Source organism: Salvelinus alpinus, chromosome 26 (genome assembly GCF_045679555.1).
Source record: "Salvelinus alpinus chromosome 26, SLU_Salpinus.1, whole genome shotgun sequence".
NCBI classification, from domain to species: domain Eukaryota; kingdom Metazoa; phylum Chordata; class Actinopteri; order Salmoniformes; family Salmonidae; genus Salvelinus; species Salvelinus alpinus.
Genome location: NC_092111.1, coordinates 20,817,592 through 20,841,163, shown reverse-complemented (window position 1 = coordinate 20,841,163; position 23,572 = coordinate 20,817,592). Strand labels below are relative to the sequence as shown.

The 23,572-nt window shown below is 44.7% G+C and overlaps 2 protein-coding genes across 3 annotated transcripts in view; both read right to left on the bottom strand.

Annotated features, from left to right (window-relative positions):
* LOC139554937 (ubiquitin-conjugating enzyme E2 E1-like) overlaps positions 1-23,572 on the bottom strand; it is a 101,919-nt gene that overhangs the window by 68,731 nt on the left and 9,616 nt on the right. The gene's annotated exons all lie outside the window — the stretch shown is intronic.
* Positions 1-23,572, bottom strand: part of LOC139554934 (ubiquitin-conjugating enzyme E2 E2-like) — a 63,949-nt gene that overhangs the window by 40,085 nt on the left and 292 nt on the right. For both annotated transcript variants that reach the window (XM_071368230.1, XM_071368231.1), the window contains exons 2-3: positions 21,992-22,195; positions 18,312-18,362 (exon numbers count right to left, since the gene is read on the bottom strand). In XM_071368230.1, the coding sequence (XP_071224331.1) occupies positions 18,312-18,362; positions 21,992-22,188 (248 nt within the window). In that variant the 5' untranslated portion in view covers positions 22,189-22,195. The remainder of the gene's footprint in view (positions 1-18,311; positions 18,363-21,991; positions 22,196-23,572) is intronic.

Here is a 23,572-nt window from a genome sequence, read left to right as displayed (position 1 = left end):
CTGTTTAAAGGCACAGTCAACTTAGATAGTCTTCCAAGAAGGCGTAGCAGTCAGGCGTCTTTTGTCTTCATCTTGTCCCGTCTATATATCTTTTTTCTTCACATATATTTTTTAAAGATTTTTCTTAACCCCAACTTCAACATACTGTCCTGCAACCCGCCTCACCCAATGTGGTATGGATCTGCTATTTTCTTTACTTTAGAACCGGAACCCCCAACAGAGGCTAGCCAGCTAACTAGCTAGTAGTCAGCAGCTAACCTTTAGCCCGGACAACTCCTGCCAGTCTGCACAACGCGATTCAACCCAGAGCATATTGGACTTCTTTTTCTCCAAAAGACCCGGATTCCTACCGCAAGCTCCGAACCTCTTCACCTGGATCATCGCAGCTAGCTAGCTGCTATCCGATTGGCTTCTCCTGGCTAACGTCTCTGTCCCGAAACAAGCACCAATTAGCCTGGAGCTAGCCTATGCTAGGCCCATCTCCCGGCTAGCTGAAGAGGTCCATCAGCCACTCCTTGGAATACAATACCTATTTAACCGTACGAAGGAGCTACAACAGACTTCCTCCGTTGCGACGTCCCTCTAAGGCCCTTCTGCTAACCTGCTATCCCCGGCTCGCTAGCTGTCTGAATCACCGTGTCCCCAGCCCACCCAGCTACTCACTGGACCCAATGATCACTCGGCTACGCATGCCTCTCCCTAATGTCAATATGCCTTGCCCATTGCTGTTTTGGTTAGTGATTGTCTTATTTCACTGTAGAGCCTCCAGCCCTGCTCAATATGCCTCAGCTAACCCTCTTGTCCCACCTCCCACACATGTGGTGACCTCATCTGGTTAAATTGATGTCTCTAGAGACAATATCGCTCTCATCATCACTCAATGCCTAGGTTTACCTCCACTGTACTCACATCCTATCATACCTTTATCTCTATATTATGCATTGAATCTATTCTACTGCGCCCAGAAACCTGCTCCTTTTACTCTCTGTTCCGAACGCACTAGACGACCAGTTCTTATAGCCTTTAGCCATACCCTTATCCTACTCCTCCTCTGCTCTTCTGGTGAAGTAGAGGTTAATCCAGGCCCTGCAGTGCCTAGCTCCACTCCCATTCCCCAGGCGTTCTCATTTGTTGACTTCTGTACCTGTAAAAGCCTTGGTTTCATGCATGTTAACATTAGAAGCCTCCTCCCTAAGTTTCTTTTATTCACTGCTTTAGCACACTCTGCCAACCCGGATGTCCTAGTCGTGTCTGAATCCTGGCTTAAGAAGGCCACCAAAAACTCTGAAATTTCCAACCCTAACTATAACATTTTCCGACAAGATAGAACTGCCAAAGGGGGCGGAGTTGCAATCTACTGCAGAGTTAGCCTGCAGAGTTCTGTCTTACTATCCAGGTCTGTGCCCAAACAATTTGAGCTTCTACTTTTAAAAATCTACCTTTCCAGAAACAAGTTGCCGCTTGCTATAGACCACCTTCTACCCTCAGCTGTGCCCTGGACACCATATGTGAATAGATTGCCCCCCATCTATCTTCAGAGCTTGTGCTGTTAGGTGACCTAAACTGGAACATGCTTAACTTCTTCGGCCTAGGGGGCAGTATTCGGAAGTGTGAATGAATGAGGTGCCCAAAGTTAACTGCCTGTTACTCAGGCCCAGATGCTAGGATATGCATATAATTGGTAATATTGGATAGAAAACACCCTAGTTTCCAAAACTTAAAATAATGTCTGTGAGTATAACAGAACTGATATGGCAGGCAAAAACCCGAGGACAATCCATCCAGAATTAATTGTTTTCAGCTCACCCTTGATTACTATGGCTGTCAATGGGAATATAAAAGGAATACCTCCCAGATTGCAGTTCCTAGGGCTTCCACTAGATGTCAACAGTCTTTAGAAAGAGTTTCAGGCTTGCTTTTTGAAAAATGAGCTAGAATTTGTAGTTTTAGTAAGTGGCTCCCATTTTGGCTGTAGTGGTGTTGCGCATTCGGGTGAGTGCGCGTACTTCGTTAAATGTAATTGTTTATTTACATATTAGGGTACCTGAGGATTGATTAGAAACGTTGTTTGATATGTTTGGAAGAAGTTTATTGGTAACTTACAGGATTCATTTGTATACATTTTGAACGAGGGAAACCGGTGGATTACTGAGTCTAGCGCACCAATGAAACAGACTTTTTTGGGATATAAATAAGGACTTTATCGAACAAAAGGACCATTTGTTATCTAGCTGGGACCCTTGTGATTGCAACCAGATTAAGATCTTCAATGGTAAATTATTAATTTTTTCGCTATTTTTGACTTTCGTGACACCTCTGCTTGGTTAGAAAATGTATGTAATGCTTTTGTGTGCGGGGCGCTGTCCTCAGATAATCGCATGATGTGCTTTCGCCGTAAAGCCTTTTTGAAATCTGACACCGCGGCTGGATTAACAAGAAGGTAAGCTTTTAAATGATGTATGACACTTGTATTTTCATGAATGTTTAATATGACGATTTCTGTAATTTGAATTTCCCGCACTGCAATTTCACCGGATGTTGTCGAGGTGAGACGCTGGCGTCCCAATGATCCGTGTTAACACCCCGGCCATCCTACAATCTAAGCTTGATGCCCTCAATCTCACACAAATTATCAATGAACCTACCAGGTACAACCTCAAATCGTAAACACAGGCACCCTCATAGATATCATCCTAACCAACCTGCCCTCCAAATACACATCTGCTGTCTTCAACCAGGATCTCAGCGATCACTGCCTCATTGTTTGTTCCTGTAATGGGTCTGTGGTCAAACGACCACCCCTCAATACTGTCAAACGCTCCCTAAAACACTTCAGCGAGCAGGCCTTTCTAATCGACCTGGCCCAGGTATCCTGGAAGGATATTGACCTCATTCCGTCAGTGGAAGATGCCTGGTTATTCTTTAAAAGTGCTTCCCTCACAATCTTAAATAAGCATGCCCCATTAAAAAAAATTAGAACCAGACACAGATATAGCCCGTGGTTCACTCCAGACCTGACTGCTCCTGACCAGCACAAAAACATCCTGTGGCGTACTGCATTAGAATCGAATAGCCCCCGCGATATGCAACATTTTAGGGAAGTTAGGAACCAATATACGAAGGCCTTTAGGAAAGCAAAGGCTAGCTTTTTCAAACAGAAATTTACATCCTGCAGCACAAACTCCAAAACGTTCTGGGACACTGTAAAGTCCATGGAAAATAAGAGCACCTCCTCCCAGCTGCTCACTGCACTGAGGATAGGAAACTCTGTCACCACCGATAAATCCACGATAATTGAGAATTTCAATAAGCATTTTTCTACGGCTGGCCATGCTTTCCACCTGGCTACCCCTACCCCGGTACACAGCCCTGCAACCCCCACAGCAACTTGCCCAAGCATCCTCCATTTCTCCTTCACCCAAATCCAGATAGCTGATGTTCTGAAAGAGCTGCAAAATCTGGACCACTACAAATCAGCCGGGCTAGACAATCTGGACCCTCTCTTTCTAAAATTATCAGCCGAAATTGTTGCAACCCCTATGACTAGCCTGTTCAACGTCTTTCGTATCGTCTGAGATCCCCAAAGATTGTAAAGCTGCCGAGGTCATCCCCCTCTTCAAAGTGGAGATACTCTAGACCCAAACTGCTACAGACCTATATCTATCCTACCCTGCCTTTTAAGGTCTTCGAAAGCCAAGTTAACAAACAGATCACTGACCATTTCGAATCCCACCGTACCTTCTCCGCTACGCAATCTGGTATCAGAGCTGGTCATGGGTGCACCTCAGCCACGCTCAAGGTCCTAAACGATATAACATTCATCGATAAGAGACAATACTGTGCAGCTGTATTCATCGACCTGGCCAAGGCTTTCGACTGTCAATCACCACATTCTTATCGGCAGACTCAACAGCCTTGGTTTCTCAAATGACTGCCTCGCCTGGTTCACCAACTACTTCTCTGATAGAGTTCAGTGTGTCAAATCAGAGTTCAGTGTGTCAAATCAGAGGGCCTGTTGTCTGGACCTATGGCAGTCTCTATGGGTGTGCCACAGGGTGCAATTCTCGGGCCAACTCTTTTCTGTATACATCAATGATGTCGCTCTTGCTGCTGGTGATTCTCTGATCCAGCTCTACCCAGACGACACCATTCTGTATACTTCTGGCCATTCTTTGGACACTGTTTTAACTAACCTCCAGACAAGCTTCAATGCCATACAACTCTCCTTCCATGGCCTCCAACTGCTCTTAAATGCAAGTAAAACTAAATGCATGCTCTTCAACCAATCATTACCAGCACCTACCCGTCCGTCCAGCATCACTACTCCAGACGGTTCTGACTTAGAATATGTGGACATCTACAAATACCTAGGTGTCTGGTTACTGTAAATTCCCCTTCCAGACTCACATTAAGCATCTCCAATCCAAAATTAAATCTAGAATCGGCTTCCTATTTCACAACAAAGCATCCTTCACTCATGCTGCCAAACATACCCTCGTAAAACTGACTATCCTACCGATCTTTGACTTCGGTGATGTCATTTACAAAATAGCCCCCAACACTCTACTCAGCAAATTGGATGCAGTCTATCACAGTGCCATCCATTTTGTCACCAAAGCCCCATTTACTACCCACCACTGCGACCTGTATGCGCTCGTTGGCTGGCCCTCGCTTCATTTTCGTCGCCAAACCCACTGGCTCCAGGTCATTTATAAGTCTTTGCTAGGTAAAGCCCCGCCTTATCTCAGCAGCACCCACCAGTAGCATGCGCTCCAGCAGGTATATTTCGCTGGTCGCCCCCAATGCCAATTCCTCCTTTCCTTCCAGTTCTCTGCTGCCAATGACGGGAACGAATTGCAAAAAAAAATCAAATAAAAAAATCACTGAAGCTGGAGACTCATATCTCCCTCACTAACTTTAAGCACCAGCTGTCAGAGCAGCTCACTGCACCTGTACCTGTACATAGGCCATCTGTAAATAGCCCACCAAACTACCTCATCCCCATACTGTTATTTATTATAATTTTTTTGCTCCTTTGCACCCCAGTATCTCTACATGCACATTCAGCTTCTGCACGTCTATCACTCCAGTGTTTAATTGCTAAATTGTAATTATTTTGCCACTATGGCATATTTATTGCCTTTACCTCCCTTATCTTACCTCATTTGCACACACTATACATATACTTTTTTTTTAATCTATTGTGTTATTGACTGTATGTTTGTTTATTCCATGTGTAACTCTGTGTTGTTGTTTCTGTCGCACTGGTTTGCTTTATCTTGGCCAGGTCGCAGTTGTAAATGAGAAATAGTTCTCAACTAGCCTTCCTGGTTTAATAAAGGTGAAATAAAAAATAAAATAAAAACTTAGTGCATGTAAACTTCTGACCCACTGGAATTGTGATACAGTGAATTCTAAGTGAAATAATCTGTAAACAATTGTTGGAAAAATTACTGGTGTCATGCACAAAGTAGATTAACCGACTTGCCAAAACTATAGTTTGTTAACAAGAAATTTGTGGAGTGGTTGAAAAACGAGTTTTAATGACTCCAAACCAAGTGTATGTAAACTTCCGACTTCAACTGTAAGTGATAAGCAGTAATGGGCAGTCACTACCATCATGGGACTTTTATTAAATTGTTTTATTCTGTGTTACAGCATTCAACTCACATACTGCACAGCGCATTTAATGTTTCAAAAAAATTAGATACTCAAATCAAAAACAGTGATTATACTTTTAGAATCGAACCGACCACGAAAAGCACTAAGCACTTTAATCAAAACGCTGTCCTCTCCTCCCTCTGTCCTCTCCTCCCTCTGTCCTCTCCTCCCTCTGTCCTCTCCTCCCTCTGTCCTCTCCTCCCTCTGTCCTCTCCTTAGTAGAAGCAGGGGAAGCCATGCATCAGCTCTATACAACACTAAAAGATCAGACAGCTCTCTACCCAGCCTAGACAAAGACTGCTTAACAACCTCTTACCAGAAAACCTCCACCGCATCTCACTCAGAAACAGGGGAACTCCACCTCACCGCACTCAGACCCAGAAACAGGTGACCTCCACCTCGCTCTCACGCAGAAACCAAGTGACCTCCACCTCGCTCTCACGCAGAAACCAAGTGACCTCCACCTCGCTCTCACGCAGAAACCAAGTGACCTCCACCTCGCTCTCACGCAGAAACCAAGTGACCACCACCTCGCTCTCACGCAGAAACCAAGTGACCTCCACCTCGCTCTCACGCAGAAACCAAGTGACCTCCACCTCGCTCTCACGCAGAAACCAAGTGACCTCCACCTCGCTCTCACGCAGAAACCAAGTGACCTCCACCTCGCTCTCACGCAGAAACCAAGTGACCTCCACCTCGCTCTCACGCAGAAACCAAGTGACCTCCACCTCGCTCTCACGCAGAAACCAAGTGACCTCCACCTCGCTCTCACGCAGAAACCAAGTGACCTCCACCTCGCTCTCACGCAGAAACCAAGTGACCTCCACCTCGCTCTCACGCAGAAACCAAGTGACCTCCCTCTCGCTCTCACGCAGAAACCAAGTGACCTCCACCTCGCTCTCACGCAGAAACCAAGTGACCTCCACCTCGCTCTCACGCAGAAACCAAGTGACCTCCACCTCGCTCTCACGCAGAAACCAAGTGACCTCCACCTCGCTCTTACCCAGAAACAGGAGGAATCCATTTACCTCACTCAGTCTCAGAAACAGGGGACCTCCACTTCACCGCAACCAGACTCAGAAATGGAAGGGCTCCACAGCAGCCTCTATCCATGTTATGTATGAATCTGTGTGTCTCTGAAAAAGCACAGAAAAGGGTTAGAGACTCTGCACACTGATGTATGCTCCCTCTCTCCACTGTGCTTTAATGACTATGTTTCCACCCTGAAGCAAAGACCTGACGTAGACGTATCTCTGAAAAAGAAAACCCAGCCATTTCCAGCCTTCTGCATCACCGTCATCTACACTAAATCTACAAGATGTATTATTATCATCTTCTATCTACACTGAGTGTACAAAACATTAGGAACACCTGCTCTTTCCATGACAGACTGACCAGGTGAAATCTATTTATTTATTTAACCAGGTAGGCTAGTTGAGAACAAGTTCTCATATACAACTGCGACCTGGCCAAGAATAAAGCAAAGCAGTTCGACACATACAACAATACAGAGTTACACATGGAATAAACAAACATACAGTCAATAATACAGTAGAAGAAAATCTATATACAGTGTGTGCAAATGAGGTAAGATAAGGGAGGAAACGCAATAAATAGGCCATAGTGGCGAAGTAATTACAATATACCAATTAAACACTGGAATGGTAGATGTGCAGAAGATGAATGTGCAAGTAGAGATACTGGGGTGCAAAGGACCAAAATAAATAAATACAGTATGGGGATGAGGTAGTTGGATGGGCTATATTTACAGATGGGCTATATACAGGTGCAGTGATCTGTGAGATGCTCTGACAGCTGGTGCTTAAAGCTAGTGAGATATGAGTCTCCAGAGTCAGTGATTTTTGCAGTTCGTTCCAGTCATTGGCAGCAGAGAACTGGAAGGAAAGGCGGCAAAAGTAGGAATTGGCTTTGGGTGTGACTAGTGAGATATACCTGCTGGAGCGCATGCTACGGGTAGGTGCTGCTATGGTGACCAGTGAGCTGAGAAGGTGGGGCTTTACCTAGCAGAGACTTGTAGATGACCTGGAGCCAGTAGGTTTGGCGATGAATATGTAGTGAGGGCCAGCCAACGAGAGCATACAGGTTGCAATGGTGGGTAGTATATGGGGCTTTGGCGACATAACGGATGGCACTGTGATAGACTGCATCCAATTTGTTGAGTAGAGTGTAGAGAGGCTATTTTGTAAATGACATGGCCGAAGTCGAGGATCGGTAGGATAGTCAGTTTTACGAGGATATGTTTGGCAGCATGAGTGAAGGATGCTTTGTTGCGAAATAGGAAGCCAATTCTAGATTTAATTTTGGATTGGAGATGCTTAATGTGAGTCTGGAAGGAGAGTTGATAGTCTAACCAGACACCTAGGTATTTGTAGTTGTCCACATATTCTAAGTCAGAACCGTCCAGAGTAGTGATGCTGGACGGGCGGGCAGGTGCGGACAGCGATCGGTTGAAGAGCATGCATTTAGTTTTACTCGCATTTAAGAGCAGTTGGAGGCAACGGAAGGAGAGTTGTATGGCATTGAAGCTCGTCTGGAGGTTAGTTAAAACAGTGTCCAAAGAAGGGCCAGAAGTATACAGAATGGTGTCGTCTGCATAGAGGTGGATCAGAGAATCACCAGCAGCAAGAGCGACATCATTGATGTATACAGAAAAGAGTTGGCCCGAGAATTGAACCCTGTGGCACCCCCATAGAGACTGCCAGAGGTCCAGACAACAGGCCCTCCGATTTGACACACTGAACTCTATCAGAGAAGTAGTTGGTGAACCAGGCGAGGCAGTCATTTGAGAAACCAAGACTGTTTAGTCTGCCGATAAGAATGTGGGGATTGACAGAGTCGAAAACCTTGGCCAGGTCGATGAATACGGCTGCACAGTAATGTCTCTTATCGATGACGGTTATGATATCGTTTAGGACCTTGAGCGTGGCTGAGGTGCTTCCATGACCAGCTCTGAAACCAGATTGCATAGCGGAGAAGGTACGATGGGATTCGAAATGGTCGGTAATCAGTTTGTTTACTTGACTTTCGAAGACCTTAGAAAGGCAGGGTAGGATAGATATAGATCTGTAGCAGTTTGGGTCTAGAGTGTCTCCCCCTTTGAAGAAGGGGATCATCATGGCAGCTTTCCAATTTTTTAGGAATCTCTGACGATACGAAAGACATTGAACAGGCTAGTAATAGGGGTTGCAACAATGTTGCAGCTCTTTCAGAACATCAGCTATCTGGATTTGGGTGAAGGAGAAATGGGAGAGGCTTGGGTGAGTTGCTGTGGGGGGTAGCCAGGTGGAAAGCATGGCTAGCCGTTTATTGAAATTCTCAATTATAGTAGATTTATCGGTGGTGACAGTGTTTCCTAGCCTCAGTGCAGTGGGCAGCTGGGAGGAGGTGCTCTTATTCTGCATGGACTTTACAGTGTCCCAGAACTTTTTTGAGTTTGTGCTACAGAATGCAAATTCCTGTTTGAAAAAGCTAGCCTTAGCTTTCCTAACTGCCTGTGTATATTGGTTTCTAACTTCCCTGAAAAGTTGCATATCACGGGGGCTATGTGATGCTAATGCAGTGCGCCACAGGATGTTTTTGTGCTGGTCAAGGGCAGTCAGGTCTGGAGTGAACCAAGGGCTATATCTGTTCCTGGTTCAACATTTTTTGAATGGAGCATGCTTATTTAAGATGGTGAGGAAGGCACTTTTAAAAGAATAACCAGGCATCCTCTACTGACGGGATGAGGTCAATATTATTCCAGGATACCACGGCCAGGTCGATTAGAAAGGCCTGCTCGCTGAAGTGTTTTAGGGAGCATTTGACAGTGATGGTGGGCGGTCGTTTGACCGCATACCCATTACGGATGCAGGCAATGAGGCAGTGATCGCTGAGATCTTGGTTGAAAACAGCAGAGGTGTATTTGGAGGGCAGGTTGGTTAGGATGATATCTATGAGGGTGCCTGTGTTTACGTATTTGGGGTTGGACTTGGTAGGTTCATTGTACCCTGGTAGGTTCAGCTATGATCTCTTATTAATGTAAATCCACTTCAATGAGTGTAAATGAAGGGGAGGAAACGGTTAAATAATGTTTTTTTTTAAGCCTTGAGGCATGGGTTGTGTGTGTGCGCCATTCAGAAGGTGAATGGGCGAGACAAAAGATGTGCCTTTGAACCGGGTATGATAGTATGTGCCAGGCGCAACGGTTTGATTGTGTCAAGAACTGCAACGCTCCTGTGTTGTTCACGCTCAAGTTTCCCGTGTGTATCAAGAATGGTCCACCACCCAAAGGACATCCAGCCAATGGGAAGCAATGGAGTCAACATGGGCCAACATCCCTGTGGAATGCCTAGTCAACTTAGGGCTGTTCTGAGGGCAAAAGGGGGTGCAACACAATATTAGGAAGGTGTTCCTTATGTTTTGTACCTTCAGTGTATATTATCATCAACAAGATGATAACATTCCCATCTGAATGCTCATATCTGATTATGTCTGAAACCGGGAGACTGCTGTAAGTCAATTACACTGCAAAGGAATTTGAGGCATGTATTAGTCAATCACACACTACCACCACCCTGAAAATCAGTGTGGAATGAGATATTTTCTCCTTCTGTAGTTCTCGGTTACGGTATGCCTCAATACTTTCTATTCCACTTCATCACTTACCACTAGTGTTCATTTAGAATTGATTACTCTGGAACAACACACAATGTTCCTGGGATTATGGATGGAGGGAGAGAGAGAGAGAGAGAGAGAGAGAGAGGGCAATCCTCCAGGGGATCCACATTGTTTCCTTCTACCAAAGGGGGATTCTTATCAAAACACTGCCAGGACCACCATGAAAGGAAATGGTAATTAACACACACACACACAGACACACAGGGGGTATTTACATAGACTTGCAGAGTGCTTGTCACATTCAATTAATTACTCTCTGCTCGGGTGACAAACTTAATTAAACAAGAGAAAATATCCCCATAACATCCCATAATATCATCCACGTCCTGCCTGCTTGGCTTGCTTCCTTTAACATATCAAATCTCATTTTATTTGTCACATGCGCCAAATACAACAGGTGTAGATCTTACAGTGAATTACAAGCACTTAACAATGCTTTAAGAAGTTAAGTAAAAAAAAATTATTAACAGAAGCAGTAAAATAACAATAACGAGGCTATATACAGGGGGTACTGGTACAGAGTCAATGTGCGGGGGCACCGGTTAGTTGAGGTATGAGGTCATATGTACATGTAGGTAGAGTTAAAAGTGACTATGCATAGATAAAACAGAGAGTAGCAGCAGCGTAAAAGAGGGGTCTGGGTAGCCCTTTGATTAGCTGTTCAGGAGTCTTATGGATTGGGGGTAGAAGCTGTTAAGAAGCCATTTGGACGTAGACTTGGCGCTCCGGTACCACTTGCCGTGCGGTAGCAGAGAGAACAGTCTATGACTAGGGTGGCTGGAGTCTTTGACAAATTTTAGGGCCTTCCTCTGACACCGCCTGGTATAGAAGTCCTGGATGGCAGGAAGCTTGGCCCCAGTGATGTACTGGGCCGTACGCACTACCCTTTGTAGTGCCTTGCGGTCGGAGGCTGAGCAATTGCCATACCAGGCAGTGAGGCAACCAGTCAGGATTCTCTCGATGGTGCAGCTGTAGAACCTTTTGAGGATGAGGACCCATGCCAAATCTTTTCAGTCTCATGAGGAGGAATAGGCTTTGTCGTGCCCTCCTCACGACTGTCTTAGTGTGTTTGGACTATGATAGTTTGTTGGTGATGTGGACACCAAGGAACTTGAAGCACTCAACCTGCTCCACTACAGCCCCGTCGATGAGAATAGGGGCGAGCTCGGTCCTCCATTTCCTGTAGTCCACAATCATCTCATTTGTCTTGATCACGTTGAGGGAGAGGTTGTTGTTCTGGCATCACACGGCCAGGTCTCCGACCTCATCCCTATAGGCTGTCTCATTGTTGTTGTTGATCAGGCCTACCACTGTTGTGTCATTGGCAAACTTAATGATGGTGTTGGAGTCGTACCTGGCAATGCAGTCATGAGTGAACGGAGTACAGGAGGGGACTGAGCACGCACCCCTGAGGTCCTCCGTGTTAAATCAGCGTGGCGGATGTGTTGTTACCTACCCTTACCACCTGGGGGCGGCCCGTCAGGAAGTCCAGGATCCAGTTGCAGAGGGAGGTGTTTAGTCCCAGGGTCCTTAACTTAGTGATGAGCTTTGAGGGCACTATGGTGTTGAACGCTGAGCTGTAGTCAATGAATAGCATTCTCACGTAGGTGTTGCTTTTGTCCTGGTGGCAGTTTGGAGTGCAATAGAGATTGCATCATCTGTAGATCTGTTGGGGCAATACGCAAATTGGAGTGGTTCTCGGGTTTCTGGGATAATGGTGTTGATGTGAGCCATGACCAGCCTTTCAAAGCACTTCATGGCTACAGACATGAGTGCTACAGGTCGGTAGCCATTTAGGAAGGTTACCTTAGTGTTCTTGCGCACAGGGATTATGGTGGTCTGCTTGAAACATGCTGGCAGGGCAGGGACAGGTTGAAAATGTCAGTGAAGACACTTGCAAGTTGGTCAGTGCATACTCGGAGTACACTTCCTGGTAATCCGTCTGGCCCTGCAGCATTGTGAATGTTGACATGTTTAAAAAGGTCTTACTCACATCGGCTACGGAGAGCGTGATCACACAGTCATCCAGAACAGCTGATGCCCTCATGCATGCTTCACTGTTACTTGCCTCGAAGTGAGCATAGAAGTAATTTAGCTTGTCTGGTAGGCTCGTGTCACTGGGCAGCTCGCAGCTGTGCTTCCCTTTGTAGTCTAATAGTTTCCAAGCCCTGACACATCCGGCGAGCATCGGTGCCGGTGTAGTACGATTCAATCTTAGTCCTGTATTGGACAAGGCTAATTGCCAAATACGTTCTTTAAAATGAGACATGTTTCGTTGAAAGTTAGAATGTTTTGTTTTCTCAAGGGGGAAATATCACGACTCCCTCTCCTCTCTTTAAAATAGGGATGACAAACAGACCGAGAGGGGGAGGAAGAGAGAGATAAAGTTGTGTACAGAAGTGGTTCGCTGCAGAAGGAGAAGAAATTATGGAGAAAAAATAAAGAGAAGCTAACGAGCATCAGTGTCCACTCCTCACATATGATGCCTCTCACACTTCCTGTCCTCCTTTACAGTGAGTATTAATACTGTTGTCACATCAATTAGTAACGTAGGTGAGGACAGGCAGAACACACAGCCTTTGATAAACAGATGGTGGATGCTTCTAGCTGTTGCACTATAAAAGGAACGCAGTACAAACCAAGAGGGGAATTAGCCTCGTATCTTTGAATCAGTGGCGGTTGGTGACATTTGGGATGAGGACCATTTTTTTCTTTTAGGAGCAGGGCCTTATTTCTATTACAGAATATTGGATGACTGTCATTCACATTCCATTCACCCAGCTCAAATGTAACATCAATAGGTTTAGGCTAATACACGATACTCTAATTTTCCCTATACCCATGATGAGGTTGCTACAACCTAACCTATGAATGAAAGTTTACAATGTAACTAGGTGCACAAGTCAAGAGAATTGAGTAATCAAGGTGACAGTGACACATTCAATACCGCCTTGCACACTCTTGCCTAAATCTAGCTGATCTACAATGTAATTATTAGTCCAGCAGTTGCAAACAAGAGGTTCTATTGGATAAATTCAGGTATGTTTATCCCCGTTTCGTTCCGTTTGTTTCGTTTAACAAACATTTTTCAACATAATCGGTGGAATGAATACAACCCTGATCACACGCAAACACAGTTCACTATCATAGCAGCCACATACAACGAGCAAAAATGATCATGCTGTTTGTATAATTCCCTTCTCGAATCTATGCACTCTCCTCCTCTCACCTTTACCCTTCGCTTGTGGACTTCAGTGCACAACACATCAGCTGTCTGTGACCAGACGAAAAAACCTTTCCAAACCAAACCTTAATATCATAACCGCTAAACACAGCCTACATCATTGTCACCATATTAGCTAACGGCATAGTCAACATAGCTACTAGAACTAACGCGTTAGTAAACCCGCTACAATCATGCAGTACAGTGTACAGTCAGCAAGCAGTTACACCGCTGGGCCCCGGTGGCAATAAATTTATAAAATCAAAAGCTTACCTTGACTTGGAAGAATTCCAGTGTTGGATAGCCATAGCCAGCTAGCTAACATAGCATCCCTCTCTGTTTTAGCCCGGTGTTTGAATAGGCTTAACTAGCTAGATGTATTCACTAGCTAAGTGAAAGGGAATAAAATATAGTCTCTCGCTTCCGCTTTAAAATAATTAAATTTGTTCAAAACTCTTCAACTATTGTCTTTCTCTCTCTCCTTGAGTCAACTACTCACCACATTTTTTGCACTGCAGTGCTGGCAAGCTGTAACTTATGCCCTCAGTACTATATTCATTCTCTGACCCTGATTGGGTGGACAACATGTCAGTTCATTCTGCAAGAGCTCTGATAACTTCCGCAGGATGTCCTCCAACCTGTCATAATTACTGTGTAAGTCTATGGAAGAGGGTGAGAACAATGAGCCTCCAAGGTTTTGTATTGAAGTTAATGTACCCAGAGGAGGACGGAAGCTAGCTGTCCTCCAGCTACACCATGGTGCTACCCTACAGAGTGCTGTTAAGGCTACTCTGGACCTTCATTTCAAAACAGTGTGTTTTAATAAATTATTTGGTGACTTGAATATATTTAGTATAGTTTTATCTGATAACAGTAACTTCTTTAATGTTTCACCATTTCTATTTTTATGAAATTCACTTAGGGACATTGTCCTCCTCCGAGGAGCCTCCATTGCTTCTAATGTGTTGTGTAGGCTACCACAAATTATCCTTATGGTGTATTGCATCCATATACACTAAAAAGGTATGTGGACACCTCTTAAAATGAGTGGATTCGGCTATTTCAGCCACACCAGTTGCTGACAGGTGTATAAAATCAAGCACACAGCTATGCAATCTCCATAGAAAAAGAATGGCCCGTACTGAAGAGCTCAGTGACTTTAAACATGGCACCGTCATAAGATGCCACCGTTCCAACAAGCCAGTTGGTCAAATTTCTTCCCTGCTAGAGCTGCCCCGCTCAACTATAAGTGCTGTTAAAGTGAAGTAGAAACGTGAGCAACAATGGCGCCGCCGTGAACTGGTAAGCCACACAAGCTCACAGAACGGAACCGCCGAGTGCTGAAGCGCGTAAAAATGATCCATCCTCTGTTGCAACACTCACTACCGGGTTCCAAACTGCCTCTGGAAGCAACATCAGCACAAGAACTGTTCGATAGAAGCTTCACGAAATGGGTTTCCATGGCCGAGCAGCCGCACACAAGCCTGAGATCACCATGCGCAATGCCAAGCGTCGGCTGGAGTGGTGTAAAGTTCGCCGACATTGGACTCTGGAGCAGTGGAAATGCGTTCTCTGGAGTGTTGAATCACACTTTACCATCTGGCAGTCCGACGGACGAATCTGGGTTTGGCGGATGCCAGGAGAACGCTACCTGCCCGAATGCATAGTGCCAACTGTAAAGTTTGATGGAGGAGGAGTAATGGTCTGGGGCTGTTTTTCTTGGGTCGGGCTAGGCCCCTTAATTCCAGTGAAGGGAAATCTTAATGCTACAGCATACAATGACATTCTAGACAATTCTGTGCTTCCAACTTTGTGGCAACAGTTTGGGGAAGGCCTTTTCCTGTTTCAGCATGACAATGCTTCCGTGCACAATACGAGGTCCATACAGAAATGGTTTGTCGAGATCAATGTCAAAGAACTTGACTGGGCCTGTACAGAGCCCTGACCTCAACCCCATCAAACACCTCGGATGAATTGGAACACCGACTGTGCCCGGCCGCACTAATGCTCTTGTGGCTGAATGGAAGCAAGTCCCCGCAGCAATGTTCCAACATCTAATGGAAAGCCTTCCCAGAAGAGTGGAGGCTGTTATAGCAGCAAAAGGGGGACCAACTCCTTATTAATCCCCATGATTTTGTAATGGGAAGTTCTACGAGCAGGTGTCCACATACACTACATGGCCAAAAGTATGAAAAATATTAAAATCACACATTGCTTTTATCTCACAGTACATGTTGAAATGTTATATTGTTGTGTCGAGTTTTACAAACCAAACACTAGAAAACCCCACATGGGTTTATAGAAGACTTGGAGGGGAGCTTGGGCCTGTTTCTGTAAGAATGAACAAAACACCCGAAAGGGATTCAATACAGAAATCTACAATTCAATTGTGTGAGAGCTCTTCCTCACAGTGCACTGTACTGAAAGATACTCCAGCAGTCTGTGGCCAATTCTTCACTCATATCTCTCTCACACACACCTCTCTGAGGTGACGAAATTGCCGCTGCCTGATGCCGAAGTGAATCCATTCGTCATGAAACTGCTTTCAGAATGGACATCCTTCAAATAACCTATTTTCATACAAATGTCATTTTCAATACAAATGTCTCCCCATGAAATCTATTTCCCCCCTCTCCCTTGGTCAGTGAACACAATAGCATGCTTCATTGAGATGATCCATAGCTGAGGCTGAGGGCTACACCTCACGCTAAGAGAGGTACAACAAACACACTCTAACGAGGGGGAAATAGTTTTAAAACCGTGACGGGAGTGTTTTCAGTCATGAAGTTTATTTTCTCTCAATCACCCATACCTTCACCTTTCTCAGCTCATACAAACACTTCTCTCCCTCTCTTACACACACACACACACACTACTTCCCCAAGGCATCAGTCTCTCCGACACAAACGCTGACTCGCCAAAGACCCACACAATGAAAACACACAGAAACCCTTGATTGACAGGCGTGAGTTTTAGCATCGTGCCCCCTACCACTATGACTTAGTGTAAAATAAACTAGAATTGCTTAGCCAGTGTGTGTGTGCATTGAAAATGGTGAAAGAGTGCCTTTCCCAGCCGCGGGAGTCGGAGCAAATACAGCAGCGAGCAAGCAACATTACTAGATTGATCCTAGTAGTGAACACACTGGCCAATCACTTCTCTTTCTACTCTTGCTGTGACTCACAACTCAGACAGCTCTGATAGGTACACTATACACAGCACCAGTCAAAAGTTTGGACACACCTACTCATTCAAGGGTTTTTCTTTATTTTGACTATTTTCTACATTGTAGAATAATAGTGAAGACATCAAAACTATGAAATAACACATATGGAATCATGTAGTTACCAAAAAAGTGTTAAACAAATCAAAATATATTTTATATTTGAGATTCTTCAAAGTAGCCAACCTTTGCCTTGACAGCTTTGCACACTCTTGGCATTCTCTCAACCAGCTTCATCAGGTAGTCACCTGGAATGCATTTCAATTAACAGGTGTGTCTTGTTAAAAGTTAAATAGTGGAATTTCTTTCCTTCTTAATGCGTTTGTGCCAATCAATTGTGTTGTGACAAAGTAGGGGGAGTATACAGATAAAAGACCAAGTCCATATTATGGCAAGAGTAGCTCAAATAAGCAAAGAGTAACGACAGTCCATCATTACTTTAAGACATTAAGGTCAATGCGGAAAATTTCAAGAGCTTATAAAGTTTCTTCAAGTGCAGTTGCAAAAACCATCAAGCGCTATGATGAAACTAGCTCTCATGAGGACCGCCACAGGAAAGGAAGAACCAGAGTTACCTCTGCTGCAGAGGATAAGTTCATTAGAGTTATCAGCCTCAGAAATTGCAGCCCAAATAAATGCTTCACAGAGTTCAAGTAACAGACACATCTCAACATCAACTGTTCAGAGGTGACCTCGTGAATCAGGCCTTCATGATCGAATTGCTGCAAAGAAACCACTACTAAAGGACACCAATAAGAAGAAGAGACTTGCTTGGGCCAAGAAACACGAGCAATGGACATTTACCGGTGGAAATCTGTCCTTTGGTCTGATGAGTCCAAATTTGAGATTTTTGGTTCCAACCGCTATGTCTTTGTGAGACGCAGCGTAGGTGAACGGATGATCTCAGCATGTGTGGTTCCCACCGTGAAGCATGGAGGTGTGATGGTGCTTTGCTGGTGACACTGTCTGATTTATTTAGAATTCAAGGCACACTTAACCAGCATGGCTACCACAGCATTCTGCAGCAATACGCCGTCCCATCTGGTTTGCGCTTAGTAGGACTATCATTTGTTTTTCAACAGGATAATGACCCAACACACCTCCAGGCTGTGTACGGGCTATTTTACAAGAAAGAGAGTGATGAAGTGCTGCGTCAGATGACCTTGCCTCCACAATCACCTGACCTCAACCCAATTGAGATGGTTTGGGATGAGTTGAACTGCAGATTGAAGGAAAAGCATTCTAACAGACAGAAAAACCACATTGTAAATGCAGGCAGTACTACAATAAGGTTTCTATCTGTATACCATTCATCTGAGTGACTCAGCCAACACAGCACAGGCCCTTCACAATCCCCTTTCCTTCTATGCCATGCACAGCACAGACTGACAGAGTGCTTCAGGTGTCACAGACACATAAAACAGGCGGAACATGCTCACACACACGCACAGACCGCCATAAAACAGGCGGAACAGGCTCTCACACACGCACAGAGCGTCATAAAACAGACCATCAACAAGCTCCTACCTGCAGTTAGGTGGCGGGTCCAAGGTTATCTCAGCGAGCTCCTTCTGAATCCTGGGGAAAGAGATGGAACATACATGTGGTGGAACACAGATCATATACTGAGTGTACAAAACATTAAGAACAACTGCTCTTTCATGACAGACTGATCAGGTGAATCCAGGTGAAAGCTATGATCCCATATTGATGTCACCTGTTAAATCCACTTCAGTGTAGAGGAAGGGGAGGAGACAGGTTAAAGAAGGAGTTTTAAGCCTTGAGACAATAGAGACATGGATGCTGTATGTGTGCCATTCAGAGGGTGAATGGGAAAGACAAAAGATTTAAGTGCCTTTTGAATGGGGTATGGTAGTAGGGTGCCGGTTTGTGGCAGTTCTTGACACAAACCGTAGGAAGCATTGGAGTCAACATGGGCCAGTATCCCTGTGGAGTGCTTGTGACACCCTGTAGAGTCCATGCCCCGACGAATTGAGGCTGTGTAATGCTATACACACGCAGACACACACCAGACTAGCTAGTGTGTTATATAAAGTCTGCCAGTAAAATCAATCTGTAAGTGTACACACTGAATAAGTCATTGATGTCCTAATGAGCTCCTAGAATTGTGATTGAATACAGGAATACGTCTCGTCAGGCTATATCAACATAGGGACGCACTGTTGAATTCCTCACCTAGTTTCATGGGCCTGTGTAAATTGACATTGAGGTCAGACAGGCCTTGCTGTGTAAAAGAGTCATATCTGCTTTCTGGACAAATACATGAGACCGATTGAGATAAGGATTTTAATGACTCGGGGTGAACTAAACATTTTGATTTAGTCTCTCCCTCCCTGTTGGAAGTATTTATGGAAGAATACATAAATAAACAGTGGTTTAGTATAGTGAGTCGACGGGATCAGGGCAGGGGTCATGTTTCACTGCCGTACACAGCACTGCTCATTACATAACTATGCCAATGATTTGCTCTGAGAATCCCAACAGGCAGGTGCAGTTTTTTTTTTTTTTACAATCAGTTACTTCACCGTCCATTAAGGCTGCAATATTCCACTCACACGGAGCCAATACTGACAACGAGCTACTCTCCAAGGGGTTGGAACTGGTTCAGGGAACATAACCTAAAAACGAACAACATTTTTATAGGGACAGAACCAGAACCAGGAACGAAAGTGATCTATACTGTTCCCGAAACAGAACGGTTATTTTAAAAGGCATGGGAAAAGGTTAATAATGTTATTTTACGTTCAGGGGTCTTATTTCCTGCCCCCCCCCCCCCCCCCCCAGAAAACACAACAAAGCGTGTGTAGGTTACATGCCCCTCCCCATCCAAAGCATAGGCTACTGTAGTTTACTGATGTAGAAATTCAATAATTAGGGAGAGATTTTTTTCATTAGAGAAGAATGAATTAACTTGTTCAATGTTAGTTAAGGATACTATAGTTATAACTTTTCACATTGGATTTACTAACTATAAAAAGGTACGTTTTTATTTAAATTCTGATAACACCTCACACACACACAAGCTTGTTAGCTAGCTAGTTCTGGTGCAACGTTAAGCCACCTCTCTGAGGTTCAAAGTCATTTCAAAGTTCCTTCATAGAAGCAGCTCCTCCTCGGTATAATTCTGTGGGCCTAATAAAGATGATGCATGTCATAACAAGATGCCCAGCACTTCAAGCCTCCTCCTCCACCCTCTCTCGCTCTCTCACCACCCACAACATTTAAGTTGCATTTCGGGCCCTACACATGTCTGTCCAATGCATGTAACTAGTTATAGCTTGCCCGCTCCATAGCAAGCAGCTCTATCTGCACTGATTGGTGAAGTAATTTAATGTTGAGCTAAATGTTAAAGAAAATAGATTTCAGAGGTTTAAAAAGGAACAGAAAGGAACAATATAAACCGTTACTTTTTTGGGGTTTGAACCGGTTCAGAACTTAATTTTGCTGGTCAGAACAGTGGAACGGAACCAAATGAATAATCATAACCCTACAGATTGAGATATAATCCTGGTTCCGAATGTATTAAGTGTCTCAGAGTAGGAGTGCCGATCTAAATCCTAGTCTGAGACACTTCATACATACAGCCTCTGGCCCTAAATCATCTATTCACAATGTTCACAACAACTGTTGACACTATCTGTTAGATGAGCAATACAAACAGTCAGCTGTAGCCATGGCGGAGGACAACGACAAGCAGCCTTCCAACATCAGGAGACAGGGAAGTGTCACAACATCAGTAGAAATGACACCCCACCGCTCACCAGCACCACCGCTCAGAGCGGGAGAGAACCTCAGGTGGTCCTTTTGTTCATTTCACCTGTCATCCCTGTCGGCTCATTCCCTCGGTCCTCTCCAAATGCCACGCCACAGAGGAGTGCACACATTCACGCGCGCACACACACACACACACACACACACACACACACACACACAGAGGAGTGCTGACAGGAAGGCACCGCACCTCACGGAGCGAGCGAGGGAAGGAAGAGTAGAACAAACGACAGCAGATCCCTTCCTCTTCTCTGTGTGCGCTTGTATTGATTATAAACTATCTGGTTCATGATGAGAGGAGACTGTGGGTAAATCATTGTGCCCTACTATTCCTTACAGGCAGTGGGAAAATACTTGTTTCTGCAAGGGGCTGTATAACTGTAATACAATCACTGGTTAGGGAGTAAGTCGTTCCCAGGCTTGAATGCACAAGACGCTCTAATTTTATCTACAGTATTTTCTCATGAGGTGGCACATTTTACGTGGTAAGGCGGCAGGTTGTTAAGAGCAAATGGAGGGAAGAATAAACGAGGGAATGAACGAGGGAATCCAGGGGGAAATGGACCAATTATAGAACATGCAGGCCTCCCTCTCTCACGGTCACTCATCCATGGGCTCTCTCTGACACAATCACTTTGTTTGTTTTTCTCTAATGTCCCTCAGACCATTGCATTTCATAACCCATTGATGGTTATAATAAACCCACTGCTTCAAGGTGCATCTGAGTCAATATAATCTCCGTATTATACTGCGTATGACATTCGTGGCTCGGAATGGAACAACTTCCTAGAGTCAGTTTTGCCCTCAGCACAGCCTCAATTCTTCAGGGCATGGACTCTACAAGGTGTTGAAAATATTCTACATGGATGCTGGCCCGTGTTGACTCCAATGCTTCCCACAGTTGTGTCAAGTTAGCTGGATGTCCTTTGGGTGGTGGACCATTCTTGATACACATGGTAAACTGTTGAGCGTGAAAAACCCAGCAGCGTTACAGTTCTTGACACAAACCGGTGCGCCTGGCACCTAATACCATACTCCATTCAAAAGGCACTTAAATAGTTTGTCTTGCCCATTCACCCTCTGAATGGCACACATACACAATCCATGTCTCAAATCCTTCTTTAACCTGTCTCCTCCCCTTCATCTACACTGATAGACATGGATTTAACAAGTGACTTCAATAAGGGATCATAGCTTTCACCTGGTCAGTCTGTCATGGAAAGAGCAGGTGTTCTTAATGTGTTGTACATTCAGTATATTGGATAGTCCATTGTTGAGCTTGAGCTGTATTCCAAAGAAATTCCACAAAAACCATAAATGCACTACATGCATATTGTATATGACCAAGACCGTCAAGGACACTTCATTACACAATCTACCTGAACAGAATAGAATAGAGAGAATTGCAGATCTACCTCTTGGCGCTGGTGGAGAGCTTGGCAGCAGTCTTGCTGGATATCTTGGCCTCTTTCTTCTTGGGCGTTGTCTGATCCCTCTCCTGAGCCTGCTCCTGAACCGGAGGGGCCACCTCTCTCTGCTCCACGTCCCAGCTGCCCCCACTGGTGTTGGGACTGTCGTCCTGCCTTGAGCTGGGCTGCACCTCACTGGACATCCTGGCTCTGGGGGACACACAGACACACAGATAACCCCAAACCCTTGACTTTTCCTACACACCTGCCTAAAGCTACAGCAGTCGAAGGTGAGAATACTATTGGTTCTGTGGTTGTCCTTCAGTCATTAGCTATTCTGATAGAAGTACGGTATTAAAAACCAAACCACCAGAGCCAGCCAGCCAGCTAGAGTCAACAGAATGAAACACTGTTCTTCTTCCAGCTCTCAGGTCTTTTAAAGGTCATTATAGTAAGGCAGGCTGGTTCCATGTCCTCACGGACCAGCTCACACTACAGCCTCTATAATCAAAGCTCCTTCTACAAGGTCGCATTGAGGAAATGTAATTTCCCAACATACCATATGAGCCCTCATGGTGAAGCAGTGTATTTTGAACATTCACAGAATGAGAAGTAGTTGTTTGGGTAAATTAGGGTTGTGTGCAGTATGTGTTTGGGGGGGGGGGGGGGGGGGCTACTGTAAAGGAGCAGATGGTTGCTGAAATGAGCATCACATTCCAGAAAGAGCATAATGACAGACAACAGATCTTCAAATCATTGCAAAGTGCAGTTATACCACACACACACTTTGGTCATGAACATTCAGGATCCATTGGGCAACATTCTGCAAAGACAGTAATTTGATTTTTTTTTTTTTATCTCCTGATACAGAGATTGGTGATTTCTACTGAGGCAATTTAGGAGGGTTGTTAATAGGCTAAGCATACAAAACATGATCTTCTAGAAAACATTGTTTCCATTCTATTTTATTGGTTCTATGAGTCATATCTCTTTGACAAGTTAAAGACTCATGATCAATTGAAAATACTGTGAGATTTAGCTATCAAAGACATGGGCACACTTTGTAACAATAATTTAACATCAATGTAACACAACCAACGGAACACACCCCCCACCCCACCCCCCAGTGATGATATCGTTCTTCTCCCAGGCCATCGGCTCTTTAAACACTTTCAGTGTTCTCCTTTTATACAGAGCCGGTGATGATAAAATCTGCTAAAAAAAAGTAACAAATCCTGTGTTGCATTGGCCTCACGGTCATTCATACACCAGCAAATACGGATGAACACGTTTCTTTTGTGTGTAAATAATCCCTGTTGTCACGTAGGGCTGTCAGAATAACTGATCCACCAGGTCTACTGCTGGGGGAGCAGCCGTCATATCGCGTGCACTCCACATAATTGAGAAGGCCTAAAAACATAACACCATAACCGTAATCGGAGAGCCCTCATGTGCCCTCATAGCCTCAAGATAAACACAACACAAAACGTTCGAAGCAGCTTGAGTGAAATATTAGCTGTGAAGCTTTCCCACATCAAGAAGAGCCGTCTCCGCACAAAAGACACCGACCCCCCCCCCCCCCCCCCC